This window comes from Rhinatrema bivittatum, chromosome 11 (assembly GCF_901001135.1).
Source record: "Rhinatrema bivittatum chromosome 11, aRhiBiv1.1, whole genome shotgun sequence".
In the NCBI taxonomy this organism is placed as follows: Eukaryota; Metazoa; Chordata; class Amphibia; order Gymnophiona; family Rhinatrematidae; genus Rhinatrema; species Rhinatrema bivittatum.
The window spans coordinates 5,410,670-5,434,421 of record NC_042625.1 but is presented as its reverse complement, the minus strand read 5'-3'; the positions used below and the strand labels follow the sequence as shown (position 1 = coordinate 5,434,421).

The 23,752-nt window shown below is 43.7% G+C and overlaps 1 protein-coding gene across 2 annotated transcripts in view; it reads right to left on the bottom strand.

Annotated features, from left to right (window-relative positions):
• Nucleotides 1-492: 492 nt before the first annotated feature.
• CCDC157 (coiled-coil domain containing 157) overlaps nucleotides 493-23,752 on the bottom strand; it is a 158,080-nt gene continuing 134,820 nt past the window's right edge. The window contains exon 11 of one of the 2 annotated variants that reach the window (XM_029572036.1): nucleotides 493-1,656. In XM_029572036.1, the coding sequence (XP_029427896.1) occupies nucleotides 1,419-1,656 (238 nt within the window). In that variant the 3' untranslated portion in view covers nucleotides 493-1,418. The remainder of the gene's footprint in view (nucleotides 1,657-23,752) is intronic. The other variant, XM_029572037.1, reaches the window with a different exon arrangement.

The following is a 23,752-nucleotide window of genomic DNA, read 5'->3' as shown; positions in this document are numbered from 1 at the left end:
ACTGGTTAACTTTAAGATAGCTGGGTATGTTTATTTGGCTAACTAGCTGAGCTGAATAGCAGCTGAAAATGGGCCCCTTTGTCTCCACACTTCTTACAATTTTAAAAGTGCTTTTCCCCGTCTTTTCTTATGTTTCTTTTTGAAGACCTTCTTAGATTTTACACAATGACGTTGGGAAAACTTTTCCCCATCATTCGCTGAGCGGAAGAAAATAGACTGAGGAGACTCGTGCATAGGGATGCTAACGCAAGAAGATCTGTGCATGCTTATTAGGAAAAGTCAAACTTTCTAGGCTTTGAGACTACAACGACTCAACTCTGCACCATCGGATGATGTCACCCATCTTGTGTGGTGATTTGTTATGCTTGACCTCGGAGAAATTACTTGATAAGCGGTATTTTGAGTATTCACCTTCTATAAAAAGCTCCAGCATTTCCATCAGCATAAGTTCTATTTGTGATACAAAACAAACCCATCCTCTCACACTTTTTGTAATAACTGGTTTATTTTATAATACGAGACAATCCCATTAAATGTGGCAGGTGTTTTCTTTACCTGTGATAAACACTATCATAGTCATTTTGCTGTTTTATTCTGTCTAAAGAAGCCAGTGGTTTGCTACTCCCTTACTCCTGGTTACATGTCATGATGTGCTCTCTCTGTTGGCTTCCTGCCAAATTTTGTTCTAACTTTGTTTCTGGTTTTCGCTTACAGATGCATCTGTGGTGTGGCCCCTTACTATCTTATCTCTACTCCTGTCAACTGCTGTACTGCTTTGTGCTCTTTGCCCCACCTTCCCTGCTCAAAAGAGGCATCCTCTCGATATCAACATATTTCTCCTTCTTGCATCTACCATCTTATGTTCAAGATGCTTCCACCTTATCAATTTTCCAGTCAAAACTGAAGACCTACCTTTTGAGCTTGCTTATCCTAAAGTCTAATTCCTCAGTCTTTGCTGTATCTTTGGTTCATTCACAATTTCTCAAGACAGTGGGCATTTTGTTTTTTTACTGTGTAATGCTCTGGATAGGGTGCCATAGAAAAACTGAAATGAATAAACAAACACTCTTGAAGAGACAGCAAATGTCCATGAACACCAAATGCACACTGCAAATGATCCCCAGTGCCAGATAATGGAATCCTTGATATCAGAAACCCTCCAAGAATACTCTACATGCCTGCTTATTGGCTTTAAACTGATCTTACCTGCACTAACCTTTCTCAAACACAGCAAATGTTTGCTTGTGGGACAGAGAAGCATCCCTAATACTGGCCCAGCTTGCTGTTAAAGTCTTTTCATGAATCTGGGGCTAACATTGCTGGGATGGATGGGCTCATGTCAGCAAATTACCAATATTTTGCTTTGTTGACTTAAAGTGGTAGCATTAGCACCAGTCCTAGTCTTCCTGGTTAGTGTTTTATTTCCGGGGATAATCCTGGATAGAGATTCGATCACACCTTCTGCTTTCTTTTTTCAGACTGGTGTAGAGTTTGATGGCTGAGCTCTCTGCCGGGATGGCTTGACAGATCGCTGTATTACGAGTGGCATCTGTAGAAGGTGTCTTCTGTTGGTTGCACAGAGATTGCCGGCTCCCCAAATCCCTTACAGGTGTCCCATCTCGATGTATTTTTCCAGTCTTTGCTATGGAAGGCCCTCTGTGGAAATAAAAGAATAAGATATAGCAACATTCATAGTTAGTTGGACTACTTATACACATTGTGCTTCATGGCATGGGAAGGAGTTGGATCAGCATCACTAAAGGGCCAATGTCATAAGGTGTGAATAAAAAATGGGCACTCAAGTGATTTAAAAAAAGTAATGGTATGGTAATGCCTCAGGAGCTAAAAAATTCAATAACCTGAAAATATGCTCATAAAAACAATATTTATATTCTTAAGATGAATGTTTTGCCCAGATTGATATCTTTTTCATTGCCAATGTCTTTCTTTGGCAGCCTTAATAGACGAGATTTTATTTGGAAAGAATTAAATTGAGTTCTTTGTGATGGTCTAAATTGAATGGCAGTATGGCACTGCCAAATCTCTTGGTCTACTGCTGGCAGCCAGATTAATTTGCCTAAGGGACTGGCTGAGTTGAAACTAAGGACTAGCCTGGCTTTCCTTGGAGACTGTTATGATGGAGGGAGTTGACCTGTCCTCCCTATTAGTGATGCTCCCTGTCTTCCCATTTGTTAGTTATGCTCTTAACTATTGTTGCTCATGTAGTAATGTCATGGAGGGTCTTTTGTAGAAAGAAAAGGGTTCCAGATAGTAATATTCACCCATTTCATTGTTAAAAGTAAATTCTAACATCTCTGCATTTTACTTTTCAAGTAGATATAAAAGATCTGGTAATCTGGGTCTTAGGTTCCTGGGTCAGTTGTGGGATGGTCAGGGCTTGATGACATTCAGATCTTTAAAATTTGACTTCCATTTGAGGGCAGAATCGGAGGATTTGTATATGAATATTAGAAGGGCCTTATCTAAGACTGAAGAGAGTAGGTGGAATAGGAGAGCACTCATTAGTATCGAAGATGTTGATGCTTGCTGATGAAAGTAGGATTATCTCCTCATTATCTAAGGCAATTATTCAAACCTTGGAAGATAGAAGTCCCATGATAACTTTGATTGACCAGTGGAATGTAGATCTAGGGCTGAATTTACAGGAGAGTGACTGGAACATTATGAGCAAATCTACAAGCTGATGCATAGGATGTGCAGGTATCCGATTTATACGTCAAACTTTCTCCTTAAGACTTTGGTAGAGAGACTGTGGTGAGGAAAGGTCCCATGTTCATATGTGGTGGCCTATTTCCTGCAGTCCGTTCATTCTGGGTGTGGGTGGAGACCAAGATTGGAGTAATCCTTGAGCCCTCAATACACTTTACACCTGTTTTATGTCTGTAGGAGTGGGGGGTCAGTGGGCTTGGCACTCTGAATAAGCACTCATGCAAATTATGGGGGGAGATGTTGGCCACCTGGTTTAAGGGCCACATTTTGGAAGGCAAACCTATTAATTGTACACTGGAAGTAGGTGCACAAGGTGGCCCTAACTGAGAAGTTGCTGTATGAGCTACAGAATAATAAAGCTATGTATGACAAAATCTGGAGAAAGTATTGGGAATATATTTCAAGAAAATTATGCTCACTTTTAATTTATACTTGATAATTAGTGTACTAAGTTTAAATATTGTGGGTTCCTCTGCATTATGCTTTTACCTAAGTGATGCTACTGTACCATGGTAGTAGTTTGCTGTTATATATTTGATCTTCCAATGTTACTAAAAATATTTATGTACATATCTGAGGGGCATATAGGCTTTACTCTTGTTTTCTTAATGCTGGAAATGTAATTCCTGGTCATAGATGATGTAAACTTCCTGTGGCCAATGTTAGTCTATGGGGCTGAACCTGGAATTCATGGTGCAGAGGTCCTGTACTCAGGATTTATGTGCTATCTTCCTGACGTAAAAAAAAAAAGGCAGTTATTAAATCCCTACTGAAGAAGTCAGATGTTAACATTTCTGATCCTAGCAATTATAGACCTATCTCTTCACTGCTGTTTGTTTAGAAAATCATTGAGAATGCAGTGTTGCCGCAATTAACAGATTTTATTGAAGAGAGAGGTGCTGGACCCTTATCAGTCCAGTTTTAGATGCTCTATCTGTACCGAATTGCGGTTACTTCTCCCTGACTGACACCTTTAGAAAAGACTTAGATCATGGCTTTGAATACCTCTTTGTTTCCCTAGATATCTCTGCCGCTTTCAACACAGTCTATCATACCATACTTCAATTTCATTTACATGAATTTGGCATTACCAGCAAAGTGCTGGATTGGTTTATTTCTTATCTAAGTAACCATTCACAATAATTTAAATGGAAAAACAACTATTCTCAATGGTCTGTAATAAAACTGGTATACTATAGGGCTCTGCTTTATTGGCTGTATTGTTTAATATTTATTTGGCTCGTGTTTCCAAACTGCTTGCAAGTAAACTGGCTATAAAATCTATGCTGATCTTCAATTTTACATTCACCTTCACTCTACTTAGGACACTTTGGAGCATCTGCAAATTTGCTTGTCTTCTATTAGAAAATGGCTACATCACAAGTAGTTATCCCTTAATATGGCAAAGACTGAATTTCTGTTGACTGATAGAACACATTCCATGAGTCTACATCCTTTCATATCTTTTGAGAACTTTGTTCTCAACTTGTGATCCTTTTAAAAGCCTGGGTGTTTAGATTGATCTTCATCTTTCTTTTAAATTCCAAATTAAAGCTACTATTAAATCAGGGTTTTACAAACTTCGAATATTTGCAGGATTGAAACACCTATTACATTCCTATGACTTCTGTACTGTTGTTCAAGCTTCTGTTTTTCTGGTCATAGAGGCAATAATCAATCTTGGTCTGCCATACAGTTCTTTGTATCCTATACAGCCTTGTGATAAATGCCTCTGCACGATTAATTTCCGGAACAAAATGACCACACATTACCCCTGTACTTGCAACTCTGAAATGCCTTTCGATAGAGCAGAGGATTGCCTATAAGTGGGCATGTTAGTATTAAAAGTGCTAAACTCAGGTACTTTTCCTGGGCTAATGCATTTAGTTTACCAACCTTCTCCTCAACTGTGACATTCTCAATAGGGAAGAATGTGCCTTCTGTTAGATCACCTTGACTCTTGACTACTAGAGTCTGCCTTTTCTGTAGCAGCGCCTATTCTTTGGAAGACTTTACTGATTAGATTTAAGGCTGAGTCAATGTATTAAGATGTTCAGATCATCTTTAAAAAATGTTCTCTTGAAGCAGGCTTTTGTCTAAATCAGACAGCAGGAGTCTTATTAGTAGATTAGTCTCTCTTTTGAGTTTTTAATGTCTAAACTCAGCATGTTTTTGAGCATATTTGTTATGTGAATTGTGATTGTACTCTTATGATTAATTTTGGTTTTTATATTTTGATTTATGAATGATTTTATTATACATCACTTAGGCTGCCAGTGTTAGGCAATTAATAAGAACATAAGAAAATGCCATACTGGGTCAGACCAAGGGTCCATCAAGCCCAGCATCCTGTTTCCAACAGTGGCCAATCCAGGCCATAAGAACCTGGCAAGTACCCAAAAACTAAGTCTATTCCATGTAACCATTGCTAATGGCAGTGGCTATTCTCTAAGTGAACTTAATAGCAGGTAATGGACTTCTCCTCCAAGAACTTATCCAATCCTTTTTTAAACACAGCTATACTAACTGCACGAACCACATTCTCTGGCAACAAATTCCAGAGTTTTAATTGTGCGTTGAGTAAAAAAGAACTTTCTCCGATTAGTTTTAAATGTGCCCCATGCTAACTTCATGGAGTGTCCCCTAGTCTTTCTACTATCCGAAAGAGTAAATAACCGATTCACATCTACCCGTTCTAGACCTCTCATGATTTTAAACATCTCTATCATATCCCCCCTCAGTCGTCTCTTCTCCAAGCTGAAAAGTCCTAACCTCTTTAGTCTTTCCTCATAGGGGAGTTGTTCCATTCCCCTTATCATTTTGGTAGCCCTTCTCTGTACCTTCTCCATCGCAATTATATCTTTTTTGAGATGCGGCGACCAGAACTGTACACAGTATTCAACGTGCGGTCTCACCATGGAGCGATACAGAGGCATTATGACATTTTCCGTTTTATTCATCATTCCTTTTCTAATAATTCCCAACATTCTGTTTGCTTTTTTGACTGCCGCAGCACACTGAACCGACGATTTCAATGTGTTATCCACTATGACACCTAGATCTCTTTCTTGGGTTGTAGCACCTAATATGGAACCCAACATCGTGTAATTATAGCATGGGTTATTTTTCCCTATATGCATCACCTTGCACTTATCCACATTAAATTTCATCTGCCATTTGGATGCCCAATTTTCCAGTCTCACAAGGTCTTCCTGCAATTTATCACAATCTGCTTGTGATTTAACTACTCTGAACAATTTTGTGTCATCTGCAAATTTGATTATCTCACTCGTCGTATTTCTTTCCAGATCATTTATAAATATATTGAACGGTAAGGGTCCCAATACAGATCCCTGAGGCACTCCACTGTCCACTCCCTTCCACTGAGAAAATTGCCCATTTAATCCTACTCTCTGTTTCCTGTCTTTTAGCCAGTTTGCAATCCACGAAAGGACATCGCCACCTATCCCATGACTTTTTACTTTTCCTAGAAGCCTCTCATGAGGAACTTTGTCAAACGCCTTCTGAAAATCCAAGTATACTATATCTACCGGTTCACCTTTATCCACATGTTTATTAACTCCTTCAAAAAAGTGAAGCAGATTTGTGAGGCAAGACTTGCCCTGGGTAAAGCCATGCTGACTTTGTTCCATTAAACCATGTCTTTCTATATGTTCTGTGATTTTGATGTTTAGAACACTTTCCACTATTTTTCCTGGCACTGAAGTCAGGCTAACCGGTCTGTAGTTTCCCGGATCGCCCCTGGAGCCCTTTTTAAATATTGGGGTTACATTTGCTATCCTCCAGTCTTCAGGTACAATGGATGATTTTAATGATAAGTTACAAATTTTTACTAATAGGTCTGAAATTTCATTTTTTAGTTCCTTCAGAACTCTGGGGTGTATACCATCCGGTCCAGGTGATTTACTACTCTTCAGTTTGTCAATCAGGCCTACCACATCTTCTAGGTTCACCGTGATTTGATTCAGTCCATCTGAATCATTACCCATGAAAACCTTCTCCATTACGGGTACCTCCCCAACATCCTCTTCAGTAAACACCGAAGCAAAGAAATCATTTAAGCCGAATCATTTAAGCCGAAGTCAGAAGCCAGGAACACGAAGAACAGCAACTAGCAACCTCTGGGAAGCAGAGAGAACCTCGTTGCAAGGCAAAGAATCAGGCAGGCCACAGGGTTTAAATCCCTGCCGGCGTCTGACGTCCTTTGGGGGCGGAGCTCCAGTTTCCCTCGCTGTTCCCTTTAAACTCCGTGCCCCAACGCGTGCGCACACCTAGAGGGGTGGAACCAGCGACCGATGTCGACGGCGTCTCCCTCGCAAAGGGAACGCCACGCGCAGAATCCAGCCAGGCCTCAAGGACGCCGCTGCGAGGCGTCCAGGGGTAGGTGGGGGACTGGCCTGCAGACCTCCGTGAGTCGGGCACACAACAGTACCCCCCTTCTACGCCCCCTTCCTGGGGGCCTGTGGAATCATGAGCTTGGCTCCTGACAGTTGGCAGGCCACGTCAGGAGTTAAATCTATCACCACATCTAACTGTCCTTTTCTTGGGCCTACGCTTAGTGTAGCAGAAATGTCAAATCCCAACCGCAGTTAGCAATAGCTTGTAAGCAACCCTCATCTGGCACTAGCTAACAGGAAATCAGTCTGCACGGAGGCATATCTAGTGCAAGCTTTTAGCTGCCCACGAAACAGCTCTTGGCCTAATTGCTTTTATGTGGGTTCACACTTAGGCAAAATAGGTCAACACAGCACAACTGCCTCACAACCAGCTGGTGACCTCCCCCCTCCCTGCTGGAAATACTCTGCCCACCTGCATCTACTCGGAAAGAAGGCACAGACATTTATGGTAGAAAACATGTAGCAGCAAAACATGTGACGTATGTATGCTATGCTATGGAATTATGTACAATAAAAAGGAGAGGCTTCCCAGAAGCCAGAGAACGCTTCACCATGAATACTGTCTGAGGTGTCTTCATTGCTGCTAAACCTTGCTGCTGCCACATCTGGTGACCGCGACGTGATCCAAGACGTGATCCGACGTCATAGCTCCCTGCTCATCCGGCTGGACAAAGCCTAGGTGCGTACCGTATCAGCAGACTCGCTCAAGCAATCGTAAGTATTTTTTAAAAAAAATTTTTCTCAGTGAGTCTGCTCCCAAACATTCGTGAGTATGGGAGGTAACCTTTCAGTTCAGCAGAAGTCTCATGCGGAAGAACTGAAAAAAATAGTAAAGAATCATTATTTCGTCACCAAGGGAGAAACAGTACAAGTTAAATTAGGAGACGTAGAAATATTGATAGGAGAAATAGCTTCCCGATGTCCTTGGTATCCAGAACCTGGAACTCTGGATGTTAAAGATTGGATTAAAATAGGCAATAGCCTTCATACGTCTCCACGAGGCAATTGTTGCTCTGGCAAAAGTGCACAAAGACTCTAGAACACATAGGAACCAAAAATCTCAAGGCACCATCTCCAATTCATGAGTCCCTAGAAACAGACAGTAAAAAAGCAGACAGCCCGCCCATCGGTACACCTGCTCCACACACTCCTTCGCCATATCCGCAAACTACCTCAGAGACAGCAACTTCGCTGTATCCTCAGCTTCCCATGCCAGAACCCATGACACAGCCCATTCAGACCTCCCAGCCTTATTCAGAAAAACAGCCCCTAAGCACAATCGAGCCACAACCTGGCCCGCGCAATGCAGTTCGAATGGGTTTTCACCAGGAACAACAAAAAGGAAACCTTACAAAGGAAAAACCTCAGGAAACTAAAGACAATGAAATCAAAGAAGGTAGTCTCCCTCCACCTCACCCTCAAACCCCTCCACCACTCACAAACTCCCTGTATCCTGAGCTGACACTGCCTCCTGAGCTTCCTGAATTGTCACTGACTCCTGAACCTCCTGACCTGTCACCTAACCCTTGCCTCCAATCCATGCCTATTTTGCTTGAGAGTAATGAGGAAGACACGGAGAGTAGTGAGGAAGTTGAAAAAGTCACTGTACCTTCAGCTGTCGCTGGTCCCCCAGCAGCCCAAGTTGCCAAATTAGAACGTTCATTTTTTTATGTCACCATTTGGGTTGATTCATTTCATGGATGGACGCTTGCCTTAAGCCTCGAAAGGAGGAGTCTGTGCCTTAATTGGATCTCATTGCTATGTATACATATCAGATTATAAAGCAAATCTCACACAGACCATAGAGCAGATGGAGGCCATGATCGCTGAGGCACCGCTCTCAGGTAGAACACAGATATCTCCCTGGGACTGGCTATGGTCCTGGCTTCCTAATGTTGGTGGTATCACACGAATCATTCCTATTGTATTCATGTTAATGGGCTTACTTATTTGCTTAGGTTGCTGCCTCCAGTGCTACCTCATCTCATATCCATTCTGAAACCTCAATCTCAGCCTGGATACAGAGATATTCTTTATGCAACTTAAAATAAAGACAGAAAAGGCGAGATGTGGAATCATGAGCTTGGCTCCTGACAGTTGGCAGGCCTCGTCAGGGGTTAAATCTATCACCACATCTAACTGTCCTTTTCTTGGGCCTACGCTTAGTGTAGCAGAAATGTCATATTCCAACCGCAGTTAGCAATAGCTTGTAAGCAACCCTCATCTGGCACTAGCTAACAGGAAATCAGTCTGTATGGAGGCATATCTAGTGCAAGATTTTAGCTGCCCCCGAAACAGCTCTTGGCCTAATTGCTTTTATGTGGGTTTCACACTTAGGCAAAATAGGTCAACACAGCACAACTGCCTCACGACCAGCTGGTGACCTCCCCCCTCCCTGCTGAAAATACTCTGCCCACCTGCATCTACTCGGAAAGAAGGCACAGACATTTATGGTAGAAAACATGTAGCAGCAAAACATTTATTTATTTATTTATTTATTTATTTATTTATTTAAGTTTTTTATATACCAACATTCAAGACAATAGTCCCATCATGCTGGTTCACATGAAACAGGAGTGCAAAATAAACTTAAACTTGAACAATAGTGCGGAAAAAGCAGTTACATGTAACAAGGAAAATAGAACTTGGAGTGAGAAGGAAAAAGGAAAAGGAAAACCAGCTAATTACATATAATTACATTGTAAGAGGTAGCTAATAGTGATATTGATGGTGATGTGTGTTGATTGTTAGGAGTTAAATAATATTGGAGTTAGGAAAAGCCTGCATGAACAGCCAGGTCTTGAGTCTTTTCTTGAAGGTTGAGAGGCTGGATTCCATTCTAAGATCTGGGGGGATGGAGTTCCATAAGATAGGACCGGCTGTGGAGAAGGCCCGATTTCTTAGCGTAATGTGTCTGGTAGTTTTGGCTGGGGGTACTTGAAGTGATCCTTTGTAAGCATCTCTTGTCGGTCTTGTTGAAGTGTGTAATCGGAGGGGGAAATGAAGGTCAATTGGGGCTAGTTGATGGATGTTTTTGTATATGGTGAGAATGGCCTTGTAGATTATTCTGAAGTGGATGGGTAGCCAGTGGAGGCCCATTAGGATAGGGGTTATATGGTCTCTTCTCCTGGTGTTAGTGAGTATACGGGCAGAGGCATTTTGAACCATTTGCAGTGGTTTGATGTGTAGTGAGGGGAGACCAAGCAAGATGGTGTTACAATAGTCCAGCTTTGCGAAGATGATTGATTGTAGGATCGTTCTAAAGACATGAGTGTGGAACAGAGGTCTTATTCTTTTCAGTACTTGGAGTTTATAAAAGCAGTCTTTGGTGGTTTTGTTGATGGTAGCTTTCAGGTTCAGGTGATTGTCAATTAGAACTCCTAGGTCTCTCACTTGTGTAGTTTTTGGTATGGCTGGATGAGTGGGGGTGCAGGAACTGTTCTCTGGTGTGATGAGTAGTAGCTCCGTTTTGGATGAATTTAGTACCAGGTTGAGGCTTGTGAGAAGCTGTTTGATATTTTGGAGGCATGTTTCCCAATGAGACAGTGTTTTCGCGAGTGACTCCTTGATGGGGATCAGGACCTGGATATCATCCGAGTAGAGGAAATGTTTGAGCTTGAGGTCAGTGAGAAGTTGGCATAAGGGTAACAGGTATATGTTAAATAAGGTAGGAGATAGGGATGAGCCCTGAGGGACTCCTACTGACGCGGGGTAGAGTGAGGATTCTTTGTTATGAATCTTAACCTTGTATCCTCTATTGCTGAGGAAGGTTCTGAACCACGAGAGGGCAGTGCCTGAGATACCTATGGCTATTAGTTGGTTGATGAGAAGGGAGTGATTGACGGTGTCAAATGCTGACGAAAGGTCCAGTAGGATCAGAAGGAAGGCTTGTCCTTTGTCAAGGCCTAGGATGATGTGATCTGTCATGGAGATGAGGAGTGCTTCCGTACTTAAGGTTTTGCGGAATCCGTATTGTGATGGGAATAGGAGGTTGTTGTCTTCAATGTAGTTTGAGAGTCGTGAGTTTACCAATTTTTCCATAATCTTGGCTATGAAGGGAAGGTTAGCGATCGGTCGATAGTTGTTGGGATCATTGGGGTCGAGATTTGGTTTTTTGAGTAGGGGTTTGAGTGAGGCCAGTTTGAGGTTTTCTGGGTAGAGTCCTTGTGTGATGGAGCAATTTATGATGTCTGCCAGGATTTTGGAGATAGAGTCTGGAATTGATAAAAGAAGTTTAGCTGGGATGTGATCTGAAGGGTGAGAGGAAGGTTTCATTTTCCTTAGAATTCCTTGGATCTCAATGGATGAAGTTGGATCAAGTTCTTCTAATCGAGTATTGTTGATTGCGGATTGAGGAGTGGTTAGTGGTGCAGTGGCGTTAGTGGGGAGCTGAGATAGAAGATTGCTGATTTTGTTGCTGAAGAATAGTGCTAATTCTTCAGCTTTCGATTGAGCTTGGTCATGTGCAATCTCTGTCTGGTTTAATTGCGTGAGGTTGGCTACATAGCTGAAGAGTGCTTTGGCATCGAAGACAAGGTCGTGTATCTTAGAAGCGTAGAAGTCCCTCTTGGATCTTAAGGTGCTTGCTTTGTATTGATGAAGAATTGATTTGTAGATTGAAAGGGTATTGGTTCCTGGGTTTTTGCGCCATTTAGCCTCATTTTGTCTTAGTTGGAGTTTGAGTTTTCTTAATTCTGAAGAGAACCAGGGCTGTCTTTTGGAGGAATTGGGGTGTGGTTTTTTTGTTATAGGAGGGAATAGCTTGTTAGCTATAGTTTCCGTAATTGTATTCCATGTTCGAAGCGCTGAGTTCGGGTCAGTGAGGTCCAGGTGGTGGAGGTGTGGTGATAATTGATTATTGAGATCTTCTGGTGAGCAAGTTTTCCTGTATGTGAAGGAGGGCGAAGGAATGCAAGCCGGGCTAGTATCTTTTATTGAGAATGAAGTTGTTATGAGGCAGTGATCTGACCACGGGACCTTTGTGCAGTTGGGGAGAGACGTGGGCTTGATTGCAGAGTTAACGAAGATAAGGTCTAACGTGTGGCCGGCTTTGTGGGTGGGTTTGTTAACTAATTGAGTGAAGCCCAGCGCGGAGAAAGCTGTGAGTAATGCTTCACAGTTAGATGATAGTGTAGGGTTATCAACGTGCAGGTTAAAATCATCTAGAATGATAGCTGGAGAGTCTAAGTTGATAAGAGAAGTGGTTAATTCGATCAGAGGTGAGGCATCTGATTCCAGGAAACCTGGGGGAGCATATACGAGTAGGATTTGGAGTTTGTCTAAAGTGAAGAAGCCGATTTCAAGTTTTGAATTAGAATTGATCTGGTGCAGAGAGAATCTGAGGTCCTTTTTGGTTGCTAAGAGAATTCCTCCTCCCTTTTTTTATGACGAGGAAGCGAGAAGAAGTCGTAAGCCTCTGTAGGTAACTGGTTGATTATTGCGGTGTCTGATGGTTTTAACCACGTTTCAGTGATTGCACATATATCAGGCTTCACATCAATGAGGTATGTGACGTATGTATGCTATGCTATGCTATGGAATTATGTACAACAAAAAGGAGAGGCTTCCCAGAAGCCGGAGAAGGCTTCACCATGAATACTGTCTGAGGTGTCTTCATTGCTGCTAAACCTTGCTGCTGCTACAGGGGCCTCAGCTTAGCAGGATGGGGTAGGTGAAACTGGTGGAGGAGAGCTTTATCCAAAATATTGGAGGCAGGCTCCCATGTATTGTCTTCAGGGCCATAGCCCTCCCAGCAGAGGAGATATTCCCATCGTCGATGACAGAATCATTTATCCAGCACCTCTTTCAACTGGTAGATGGTGTCTTCTTGAGCCATGGAACTGGCAGGTTCAGGGGGCTTGTCATGAAAAACTGACAAGACCAAGGGAATGGTGAATAAAACGGAAAATGTCATAATGCCTCTGTATCGCTCCATGGTGAGACTGCACCTTGAATACTGTGTACAATTCTGGTCGCCACATCTCAAAAAAGATATAATTGCGATGGAGAAGGTACAGAGAAGGGCTACCAAAATGATAAGGGGAATGGAACAGCTCCCCTATGAGGAAAGACTAAAGAGGTTAGGACTTTCAGCTTGGAGAAGAGACGGTTGAGGGGGGATATGATAGAGGTGTTTAAAATCATGAGAGATCTAGAATGGGTAGATTTGCCGTGATAGAATGGGTGGGCGCTGTCTCCTACCGTCTTCGTCTCCCATCCACATTAAGGATTCATAACGTCTTCAACGTCTCCTTGCTCAAGCCCTTAAGAACATAAGAACATGCCATACTGGGTCAGACCAAGGGTCCATCAAGCCCAGCATCCTGTTTCCAACAGTGGCCAATCCAGGCCATAAGAACCTGGCAAGTGCCCAAAAACTAAGTCTATTCCATGTTACGGTTGCTAGTAATAGCAGTGGCTATTTTCTAAGTCAACTCAATTAATAGCAGGTATTGGACTTCTCCTCCAAGAACTTATCCAATTCTTTTTTAAACACAGCTATACTAACTGCACTAACCACATCCTCTGGCAACAAATTCCAGAGTTTAATTGTGCGTTGAGTGAAAAAGAACTTTCTCCGATTAGTTTTAAATGTGCCACACGCTAACAGCCATAGGGACCACCTCCGATGCTGCAAGAAGGATCTTGGCTGGATCGAGGATATATCGAGGCAGATTGGGGTTATCCTCTGTCTTTGTATCGGAGGAGGAAAATGAACTGGCTAAAGAAGAGTGACCATCAGGCTTGTTGAGGGTTGAGACGCTGGGCTCGGCACAGGAATTCCTGGTTCTTGTGGTCTGTATAAATAATCACGAGGTGCTGGGCCCTCTCCAACCATTGGCGCCATTCCTCCAGTGTGAGCTTAATGGCCAGCAGCTTCTTGTCACCTATACTGTAATTCTTCTCAGCAGGTGAGAAAAACAAGGGATCAAGTATTGGAAAATGAACAACACACTGCACTTGGACAGGCAGATTAGTGAGGCTGTATGGGAGGATATTAAGGAATATTTTCTTATCAACGATAATGGGGAAGTGACACCTGGCACAGTTTGGGACTGCTTTAAAGCAGTTATACGTGGGAAGCTGATAGACCAAGCAGTAGCGCACAAAAAACACTCACAACAGACCCGCTTGGACTTGATGAGGGATATCAGCCAATTGGAACAGAAACATAAAGCACATGGGGGAGGTAAAACCCTACAGGAGCTAGATAGGAAAAGGAATGATGGAGATATTCACAGTAAACTGGATAGCTCCAGGTGCACTTATTTTGCTGAGGGAAACAGACTAGGTAAATTATTAGCACGCCAATTGAAACAACATATTTCCCAGAGCCATGTTTTAAAGATTAGGGATATTAAAAGGACATATGTGATGGATAATACAGGCATAAGGGACAGATTTGTCCAATTTTATCAAGAACTTTATACCAACGACCATCCTATATTGGATAATGATATTGATACTTACTTGATGGAAATAACAATGTCTGTTCTAACTGAAGAGCAATCGATAGCACTAGATGGGCTGGTGTCACAGGGGGAGATATTTAATGCCATATCCTCTCTTAAGCCTCATAAAGCCCCAGGGTTGGATGGCTTTTCCGGACTCTCTTATAAGAAATACAGTGACCTGCTTATTCCACACCTGCAAAGGGTTTATATTGAGCTATTAAAAAACCAGTTTTACCACCTTCAATGGACCTGGCAGGCATCACGGTATTACTGAAGCCCGGGAAAGACATCCCTCTGTGGCTCCTATAGGCCTATATCACTCTTAAATTTAGATTAAAAAATATTAGCAAAAATATTGGGTAGTGGATTGAATAGAGAACTTCCTTTATTGATACATAGTGATCAATCGGAATTTATACCAGGGAGGCAGGCGGGGGATAATATCCGCAAAATTGTCAATTTAATGTGGAAGGCCCGTAAGAACAAGACCCCCTCTGTCCTAATGGCAGTTGATGTGGAGAAAGCCTTTGACAGGGTACACTGGGGTTTTTTGTTTAAGATATTACAAAAAGTGGGATTCAGGGAGAATTTTCGGACCTGGCTGAAAACGATGTATGCCTCGCCTAGTACGAGCCATTGACCATTAAGGTCAATGGTTCGTACTCTATCTTTGAACTGGGCAGAGACACCCACCAGGGGTGTCCACTCTCCCCCCCCCCTACTTTTCGCTCTGTTCATGGCACCATTGGCAACCATGATCAGGATAATGATGACATTAAGAAGATTACAATTGGTGAATCTCAATATAAAATATCTTTATTTGCGGATGATATCCTCTTCTCGATAGCCGACCCGCAATTAACCTTGCCAGTACTGGTGAGGGAACTTGACCACTTCAGTGCCATATCGGGCTTTAAAGTAAATATGACCAAATCAGAAATTCTAAATGTTTCACTCTCTGATGAACAAGCTCTGAGTCTCAAAGCCCATTTCCCTTTAAATGGGTCTCCCACAGTATCAGATATTTAGGGATCCAGCTGGGTGCGGACTGGACGCATTTATTTAAATTAAATTATTTTCCACTGCTTGCAAAAACTGCTAAGGATCTGGATATATGGTGCCCCTACACAGTCTCTTGGTTAGGGAGGGTGGCAGTTATTAAGATGAATGTGCTCTTGAGGTGGCGCTATCTGTTTCAGATTCTCCTAATCCAGGTTTCAGCCAAATTCTTGAAATCTTTGCATACAAAGGTCTTTCATTTCTTTTGATGGAAACACCCACCCAGAGTGGCGAGGAGGGTCTTATGAAGACCCAAAAGACTGGGGGGCTTGGCCGTGCCCAATTTCTCACATTATTACAATGCGGCCCAGCTGAGAGTGGTATTTGAATGGTCCTCACGATCTTCCCAGAAACAGTGGATAAAAATTTAGCAAACAGAGTTTCAGGATGTGCCCCTGTACAATAGGCTGTGGGGACTACCATCGAAAGGCGGAGATAGTCCGGCTTCTAATCCCTTTACTTTGTTGACATTAAAAATCTGGAACAGATGGAGACTAACTTTGGGCACAAAGCTGTATCCCCACTTCTCCCCTTAAGTATATATAAAAGGGGGTACCTGGTGACCAACTTGGGTAATACATTCCAAAATTGGGCTCAAAATGGTATTTGGTATTGTGTGAAAGATAATTTAAAACTGATCTCCTCAGACCTTTAATTGCAATATAATCTGCCAGACACTGAATATTTCCATTACTTCCAGGTACAACATTGTCTTAATGATAGCTCTCTTAAGGAATCAGGTGGTTCACTGGTTAGAGGGATGACAGAATTTGAAGAATTGTATTTTAATCACGATGTAACTAAAGGGCTCCTATCCAAAATTTATACTTGGCTTGGGCCCAAGGTCTAGCTCATCTAGTCCACATCAGATGAACTGGGAGAGAGATTAGGAGCATACTTGGTCTGAACAACAGTGGACCCGATGTTATTTGAATGTAGCTAAAAGTTCCATCTCGGCTAATATTATTGAGACCAATTATTTATTTATTTATTTATTTATTCATTCATTCATTCATTCATTCATTCACTTTTTATATACCGATGTTCATGAAGGCTTCATATCAGTTTACATCGGAGCTCGAAGAATAAAAGATAACATCGTCAAACTAGTGTTCATCACTTTCACCCACCCTCTTCAATATCTACCTCCTCCCTCTCTGCCATCTACTCTCAAACCTAAAGCTTACCCATTACCTCTATGCAGACGACATACAAATCCTCCTTCCGATCACAGAATCCCTTCAAAAAACTATCACGTACTGGAACGAATGCCTACAGCCCATCAAAAACCTACTCTCAAGCCTCAACTTAGTATTGAATGCTAATAAAACCGAAATGCTCATTGTCTCCCAGGATCCACGCACAATCTCTTCCGGCCTTTCTCTACCTAACACAAACAACTCGTTCTCATCCGACGTCAGAGACCTTGGAGCATGGCTTGATAATCATCTAAACCTAAAAAAGTTCGTAAACAATACCACAAAGGACTGCTTTTATAAACTGCAAGTCCTCAAAAAACTTAAACCTCTCCTTCACTTCTCCGACTTCAGGCTAGTACTACAATCCATCATTCTTTCCAAGCTCGACTACTGCAACTCCCTGCTACTAGGTATTCCCGCAAACACTATCAAACCATTGCAGATGGTTCAGAATTCAGCAGCAAGAATTCTAACTAGCACTAACAAAAAAGATCATATCACCCCAATCCTTCAGAACTTACATTGGCTCCCCATTAAACAAAGGATACTCTATAAGGTACTCACTATCATCCACAAAGCGACAAACAATCTAGCCCCCATTACATTAAGTTCTCAACTCCAACCGCACACTTCATCCAGACCAATCAGAAGCGCATACAGAGGAACACTGCATGCTCCGCAAATAAAATCATCATTGAGCAAACGAGCGTTATCTTCAGCAGGCCCACACCAGTGGAACACGCTTCCCCCAGATCTTAGACTAGAACCCAGTCATCAAGAATTCAAAAAAAGACTGAAGACTTTTCTCTTCCAACAAGCTTACCCAGACGCTTAATCTTACCGCGACTGACAGACTTCCTAATTACCAGGCATCCCTTAACTATGGACACTGTATCAAGTACTTCTTTTAAGAATCTGCAACTGGACAATTATCTTTGAGCTCAAAAATTCACTTTATTTCTTATATATATTTGGCATTGCTTATATTTATATTTATTGCTACTTTAAATAGTTATACTTCTTATATATAATATTATATTTCTTTATTTATTACCAGTTAAAATATTATTACTTTATTTAGCACTATGTTAAATTGTCAACCAGTTATACTGTTCCATATGTTATACGGTTCCATGTAAAGCTCCGCTCTCTGTTGAGCAGTTCTTCGTTTTATGTAAACCGGAGTGATTTGTAGCCCCTACAAGAACTTCGGTATATAAAAATTAAAAATAAATAAATAAATAAATAGTGTACTATCATAAAAGCATTTAAGACATTTAAAATAATATTAGGAATAAATCTAATTAATCTAATAAATCTAATATCAAATAACACAAACTGCACATAAAATGTTAATAAATCTAGTAAACAAGATAAATGAGTACAGTAAATGAAATTAAAATAAGAAAACATTGAATAGATAAAATAAAGTAAATAAAATAAAATACAATCAAAATAAAATAAAATCCAGGGACTGAGTCTGACTATGTGAATACAAACACAAAACACTGCACAGAGCGGCAGTAGCCACAGAGGCATTCACGGAGCGGGATGCCAGTGCCAGTGGTTGGTGTTCCACCTTCACAGAGCGGAAGGATGGAGGGCTGCCATCTCCCAATTAAAAAAACAAAAAAAACAAAAAAAAAAACCAGGGATGGGTTCATGGGCTATAGGTATTACCAATTATTAGGCTTATTCTATTACCAATTATTAGGCTTTTCAATATTTTATGATAGTTAATGTGACTTTCAAGGCATACTTCACTTTCAATGCATATCCAGCATTGCTCTCTGCTTCAACGGCAGAGAGCTATGCTGCCGCTTACCCAACTAATCAAACTTAATATTTCACTTGGAAGCAGCTCCATCACTGCTCTCTACATTAATAGTGGGGGTGAAAGGGAAATAGAACCTAAGGTTACTAAGAGCCAAGAGAAACAGATAAGTATGAGAAAAAATAAGTGTGAAGCTTGCTGGGCAGACTGGATGGACCGATTGGTCTTCTTCTTCTGCCGTCATTTCTATGTTTCTATGAATGCTTGTTCGAATAGCCATGTCTTGAGGTTTTTTTTTAAATGAATGTGGGTGTGACTCAAGCCTTAAGTCTAAAGACAATGTATTCCGTATCTTTGGACCTGCTAAGGATAGGGCTCTGTCTCAGACAGTGTTTAAATGAGCAGATTTTGGCGACGGAATGGATAATAATGCCTTACCAGAGGATCTTAAATTTCACTGTGGGGTGTGAATATGTAGGGCAGCGTTTAGCCATTCAATTTTTTCACCGTATATGGTTTTATGTATTAATGTCAGACATTTAAAATTAATTCTTTGATGGATAAGGAGCCAATGGAGGTTTTTCAAAACAGGGGTAAAATGATCCAGCTTTTTGCAGCTGGTTAAAAGCCGAGCGGCAGAGTTTTGTAGAAGTTGTAAAGTGCGAATTTTTGACGTGGGGAGGCCTAATAGCAGAGCATTACAATAATCTAATTTGGAAAGTAAAAGGGCCTGAAGGACTGTTCTAAAATCGTTGAGATGTAGAAGGGTTTAGTTTTTTTTAAATCTGTAATTTGTAGAATCCATCTTTCACTATGGCTTTGGATTTCTTTTAAATTGAATTCGCTGTCTAAAATCATACCTAGATCTCTTACTTCATGTATAATGGTATGAATAGATTGAGACAATTGTATTTCAGATGTTACCTTATCATTAACTTTGTTACAAATTAATAAAATCTCTGTTTTGGAATGTTTTAAAGATAAAAACATCTGTGTAAGTAGTTGTTGAAGGGATTTGAAGTATATATTCCAAAGTTTCAGAGTGTTTTCTATAGAACCTTCTATAGGAAGTAGAATTTGCACATCATCGGCATATATGAAATGTACAAGGCCTAAGCCAGCCAAAAATTTGCAAAGGGGTGACATGTAGATGTTGAAAAGGGTGGGAGATAAGGACGAGCCCTGAGGGACACCAAAACTAAGGTTGATTGATTCAGACTCGGCCGAGCCTAATTTAACTTTAAATGATCTGTTAGAAAAGTAAGATTTGAACCATAACAGAGTGGTATCAGCTAAACCAATTTCTTGAAGTCTATCTTATAAGTTGGTATACCGTTGGTACCACTGGCCAGTTAAATTAAGCAGAATGTACCCATATGAAAATTATTACTTACCTGCTAATTTTCGTTCCTGTAGTACCATGGATCAGTCCAGACGGTGGGTTATGTCCCCAGTCCAGCAGATGGAGTCAGCACAAGCTTCGAGGGGGCGTAACCATATATACCACTACCCCCTCTGCAGGAGTTCAGTATCGAGTATATCAAAGCCCGAGTAGAAAAACACTCTGGATCAAGTTTGCTTAACCATGCATTGAATAACAATTGTAACCTCAACAATTAACTGTAGATAACCAACCAACTTGTAGGGAGTTGTGAAAGTAGAGAAAAGGAAAAACTGTGAGACACAGAACACTGCTATAAGGAGGTAGAGTAGAGCTGAGCAGGACTAAGAACCCAAACGCGGTGGGCGTCTGGACTGATCCATGGTACTACAGGAACGAAAATTAGCAGGTAAGTAATAATTTTCATTTCCCTGTACGTACCTGGATCAAGCTTCCCTAAATCGGGTGGGGTCCTGCGAGGCCTGCTCGGAGAACCTGCTCGCAAAAATGTCCAGAAACTGAAGAGGCGAGGTGCAAGCGATAGTGCCTCGAGAACGTGTGCAAGGATTTCCAGGTTGCTGCCCGACAAATCTCCTGGGAAGAGACAGAGCGGGCCTCCGCCCAGGAGGCTGCCTGCGAATGCGTAGAATGCGCTATGATGCCATATGGGGGAGTCCGTCCCGCCCCAATGTAAGAAGCGGCAATGCCGGCCTTTAGCCACCTGGCAATGGTCGTCTTCGAGGCCTGAGCCCCTTTCCTAGGGCCGGACCAAAGTACGAACAGATGGTCAGAGATCCGGAACTCATTAGTAGCCTCCAGATAATGACGCAACGTGCGCTTGACATCCAAGAGTCGGAGAGACTTCGGCTCGGAGGAAGAGAAGGACGGAAGTTCCAACGTCTGGTTCAAATGGAAAGCAGACACCACCTTCGGAAGAAAAGAGGGAACGGTGCGGAGAGAGACTCCAGAATCCGTGAACCAGAGATAAGGCTCTCTGCACGACAAAGCTTGAAGTTCTGAAATGCGCCGAGCAGAACAGATGGCCACAAGAAATACAGTCTTGAGAGTGATATCCTTAATCGTTGTGCTGCGTAGGGGTTCGAAAGGCAGTCCTGAAAGGAAGCGAAGCACCAGATTAAGACTCCAGGAGGGACAAGGGTCCCGTAACGGAGCACGCATATGCTTGACACCCTTGAGGAACCGTGTGATGTCCGGCTGCAGTAGAAGAGAGCCCCCATATTGCAATAGCGAACCCAGGGCGGCCACCTGGACCCGTAATGAATTATAGGCGAGACCTTTATCCACCCCCGCTTGGAGAAACTGTAGGATCTGGGATACTGAAGCCCTCGTGGGCCTCGTGCCCTGGCTGGAGCACCACATTTCGAAGACTTTCCAAACTCGAACGTAAGCCACCGATGTCGAAGTCTTCCATGCCCGCAGCAGCGTCGAGACTACCGCTTCCGGGTAGCCCCGGCGCCAGAGGCGACGCCGCTCAAAAGCCAGGCCGCAAGACAGAAGAGTTCTGCCTGATCGAAAAATACCGGGCCCTGATGGAGTAGACGGGGAAGATGTCCGAGTCTGATTGGTCCGTCTATCACCAGCTGTAGCAGGTCCGCAAACCAGGGTCGCCGGGGCCACTCCGGGGCGACGAAGATCACAGTACCCTGATGACTTTCTATTCTGCGGAGGATTCTGCCCACCAGCGGCCACGGTGGGAAGGCGTAGAGCAGGAGATGTGGAGGCCACGGAAGGACCAGTGAATCCATTCCCTCCGCACCGCGCTCTCTTCTGCGACTGAAGAAGCGTGGGGCCTTGGCGTTTAGAGCGGACGCCATCAGGTCCAAGTGGGGGGCCCCCCACCGGTGGACGAGAAACCGCATCGCCTCGTCGGAGAGGGACCACTCTCCGGGATCCAGCTGTTGACGACTTAGGAAGTCCGCCTGGACGTTGTCCACCCTGGCAATGTGCGAGGCTGCTAGACGGACGAGATGGCGCTCTGCCCACTGCATCAACATCGCCGCCTCGATCGCGACATGCCGGCTGCGAGTACCTCCCTGTCGATTGATGTAGGTCACGGTGGTTGCATTGTCCGAGAGGATCCTGACCTCCCGGTTCCGAAGAAGCGGGAGGAAATGCCGCAGCGCTAGCCGGGCCGCTCTGGTTTTCAGACGATTGATCGGCCACTTCGCCTTCACTGCTGACCACGTCCCCTGCGTGGTGCTTCGATCGCAGACGGCTCCCCAGCCGACGAGGCTGGCAACCGTGGTCACCATCATCCAATTTGGGACTTCGAGGGAAACGCCGCGAGCCAGATTCGGCGGGTTCAACCACCAGCCCAGACTGTCCCTGGCATTCTGCGGAAGAGGAAGAATCACCTGATAATCCTGCGAGACTGGTTTCCAACGGGAAAGAAGCGCCGCCTGTAAGGGCCGTAGGTGCGCAAACGCCCAAGGAACGAGGTCGATGATGGAGCCCATCACTCCCAGGAGCTGCAGGTAGTCCCAGGAGGTGGGATCTGGTAACACAGAGAACCGCTGTATGTGATCCCGCAAGGATTGAGCCTTGTACTGGCGAAGGAAGACTTTGCCCAGACGCGTGTCGAAGCTCGCCCCCAAAAAATCCAAGCGCTGCGAAGGAACGAGGGAGCTCTTGGAGAAGTTCACTACCCATCCCAAGGAATGAAGAACCTGTACTACACAGGCCACCGCTGACCGTCCGTGGTTGAAGGACTTTGCCCGTATGAGCCAATCGTTCAGATAGGGATGAACCAGAATGCCCTCCTTCCTTAGGGCCGCAGCCACGACCACCATGATCTTGGTAAAGGTGCGAGGCGCGGTCGCCAATCCGAACGGGAGCGCTTTGAACTGAAAATGTTGGCCCAGAATCTTGAAACGGAGGAAACGGCGATGGTCCGGGAGGATGGGAATGTGTAGGTAGGCCTCCGTCAGATCCAGAGAGGCGAGAAACTCCCCCTGATGCACTGCCGCAATCACCGACCGGAGCGTCTCCATGCGGAACCGGACAACTCGCAGTGACTTGTTGACTTCCTTTAAGTCCAATATGGGCCGGAAGGATCCGTCCTTCTTGGGCACGACGAAGTAGATGGAATAGTGGCCCGAGCCCACCTCTCCTAAGGGCACGGGAGCAATGGCCCCTATTTCCCGGAGCCTGTCCAGCGTTAACTGTACCGCTCTTCTCTTGAGGTCCGAGCCACAGGGGGAGAAGATGAATCTTCCCCTCGGGGGGTGGACAAACTCCAAGGCGTAGCCGTGTTTTATGGTATCCAGGACCCACTGGTCTGAAGTGATCCGCACCCACTCCTCGTAGAAACTCGCCAGACGACCCACAATCCTGGGAGTGGAGGAGTAGGTGAGGCTGGCATCACTGAGTGGACTTAGGAGGGGGATTCCCTGATCCGGAACCGTCACGCGTGGGCCTGCGCCCGCGAAAGGAACGCGACCAGGGCTGCGATCTGGGAGCGGAGGTTCGGGGCCCCGCCTGCCTGTAGCTTCTGAAGCGCCGCTGCGCCCTGGCTCTGGTCCGGGAAGAGGCAAAAGCCCTAGACGGACGGTGCCTATCCTCCGGAAGACGATGAACAGCGTTTTCCCCCAGGGACTTGATGATCTGATCCAAATCCTCCCCGAAGAGGAACTTGCCCCTGAACGGGAGAGAGCCCAGACTCGACTTGGAGGAGGTATCCGCTGCCCAGTTGCGGAGCCACAGCAGGCGCCGTGCCG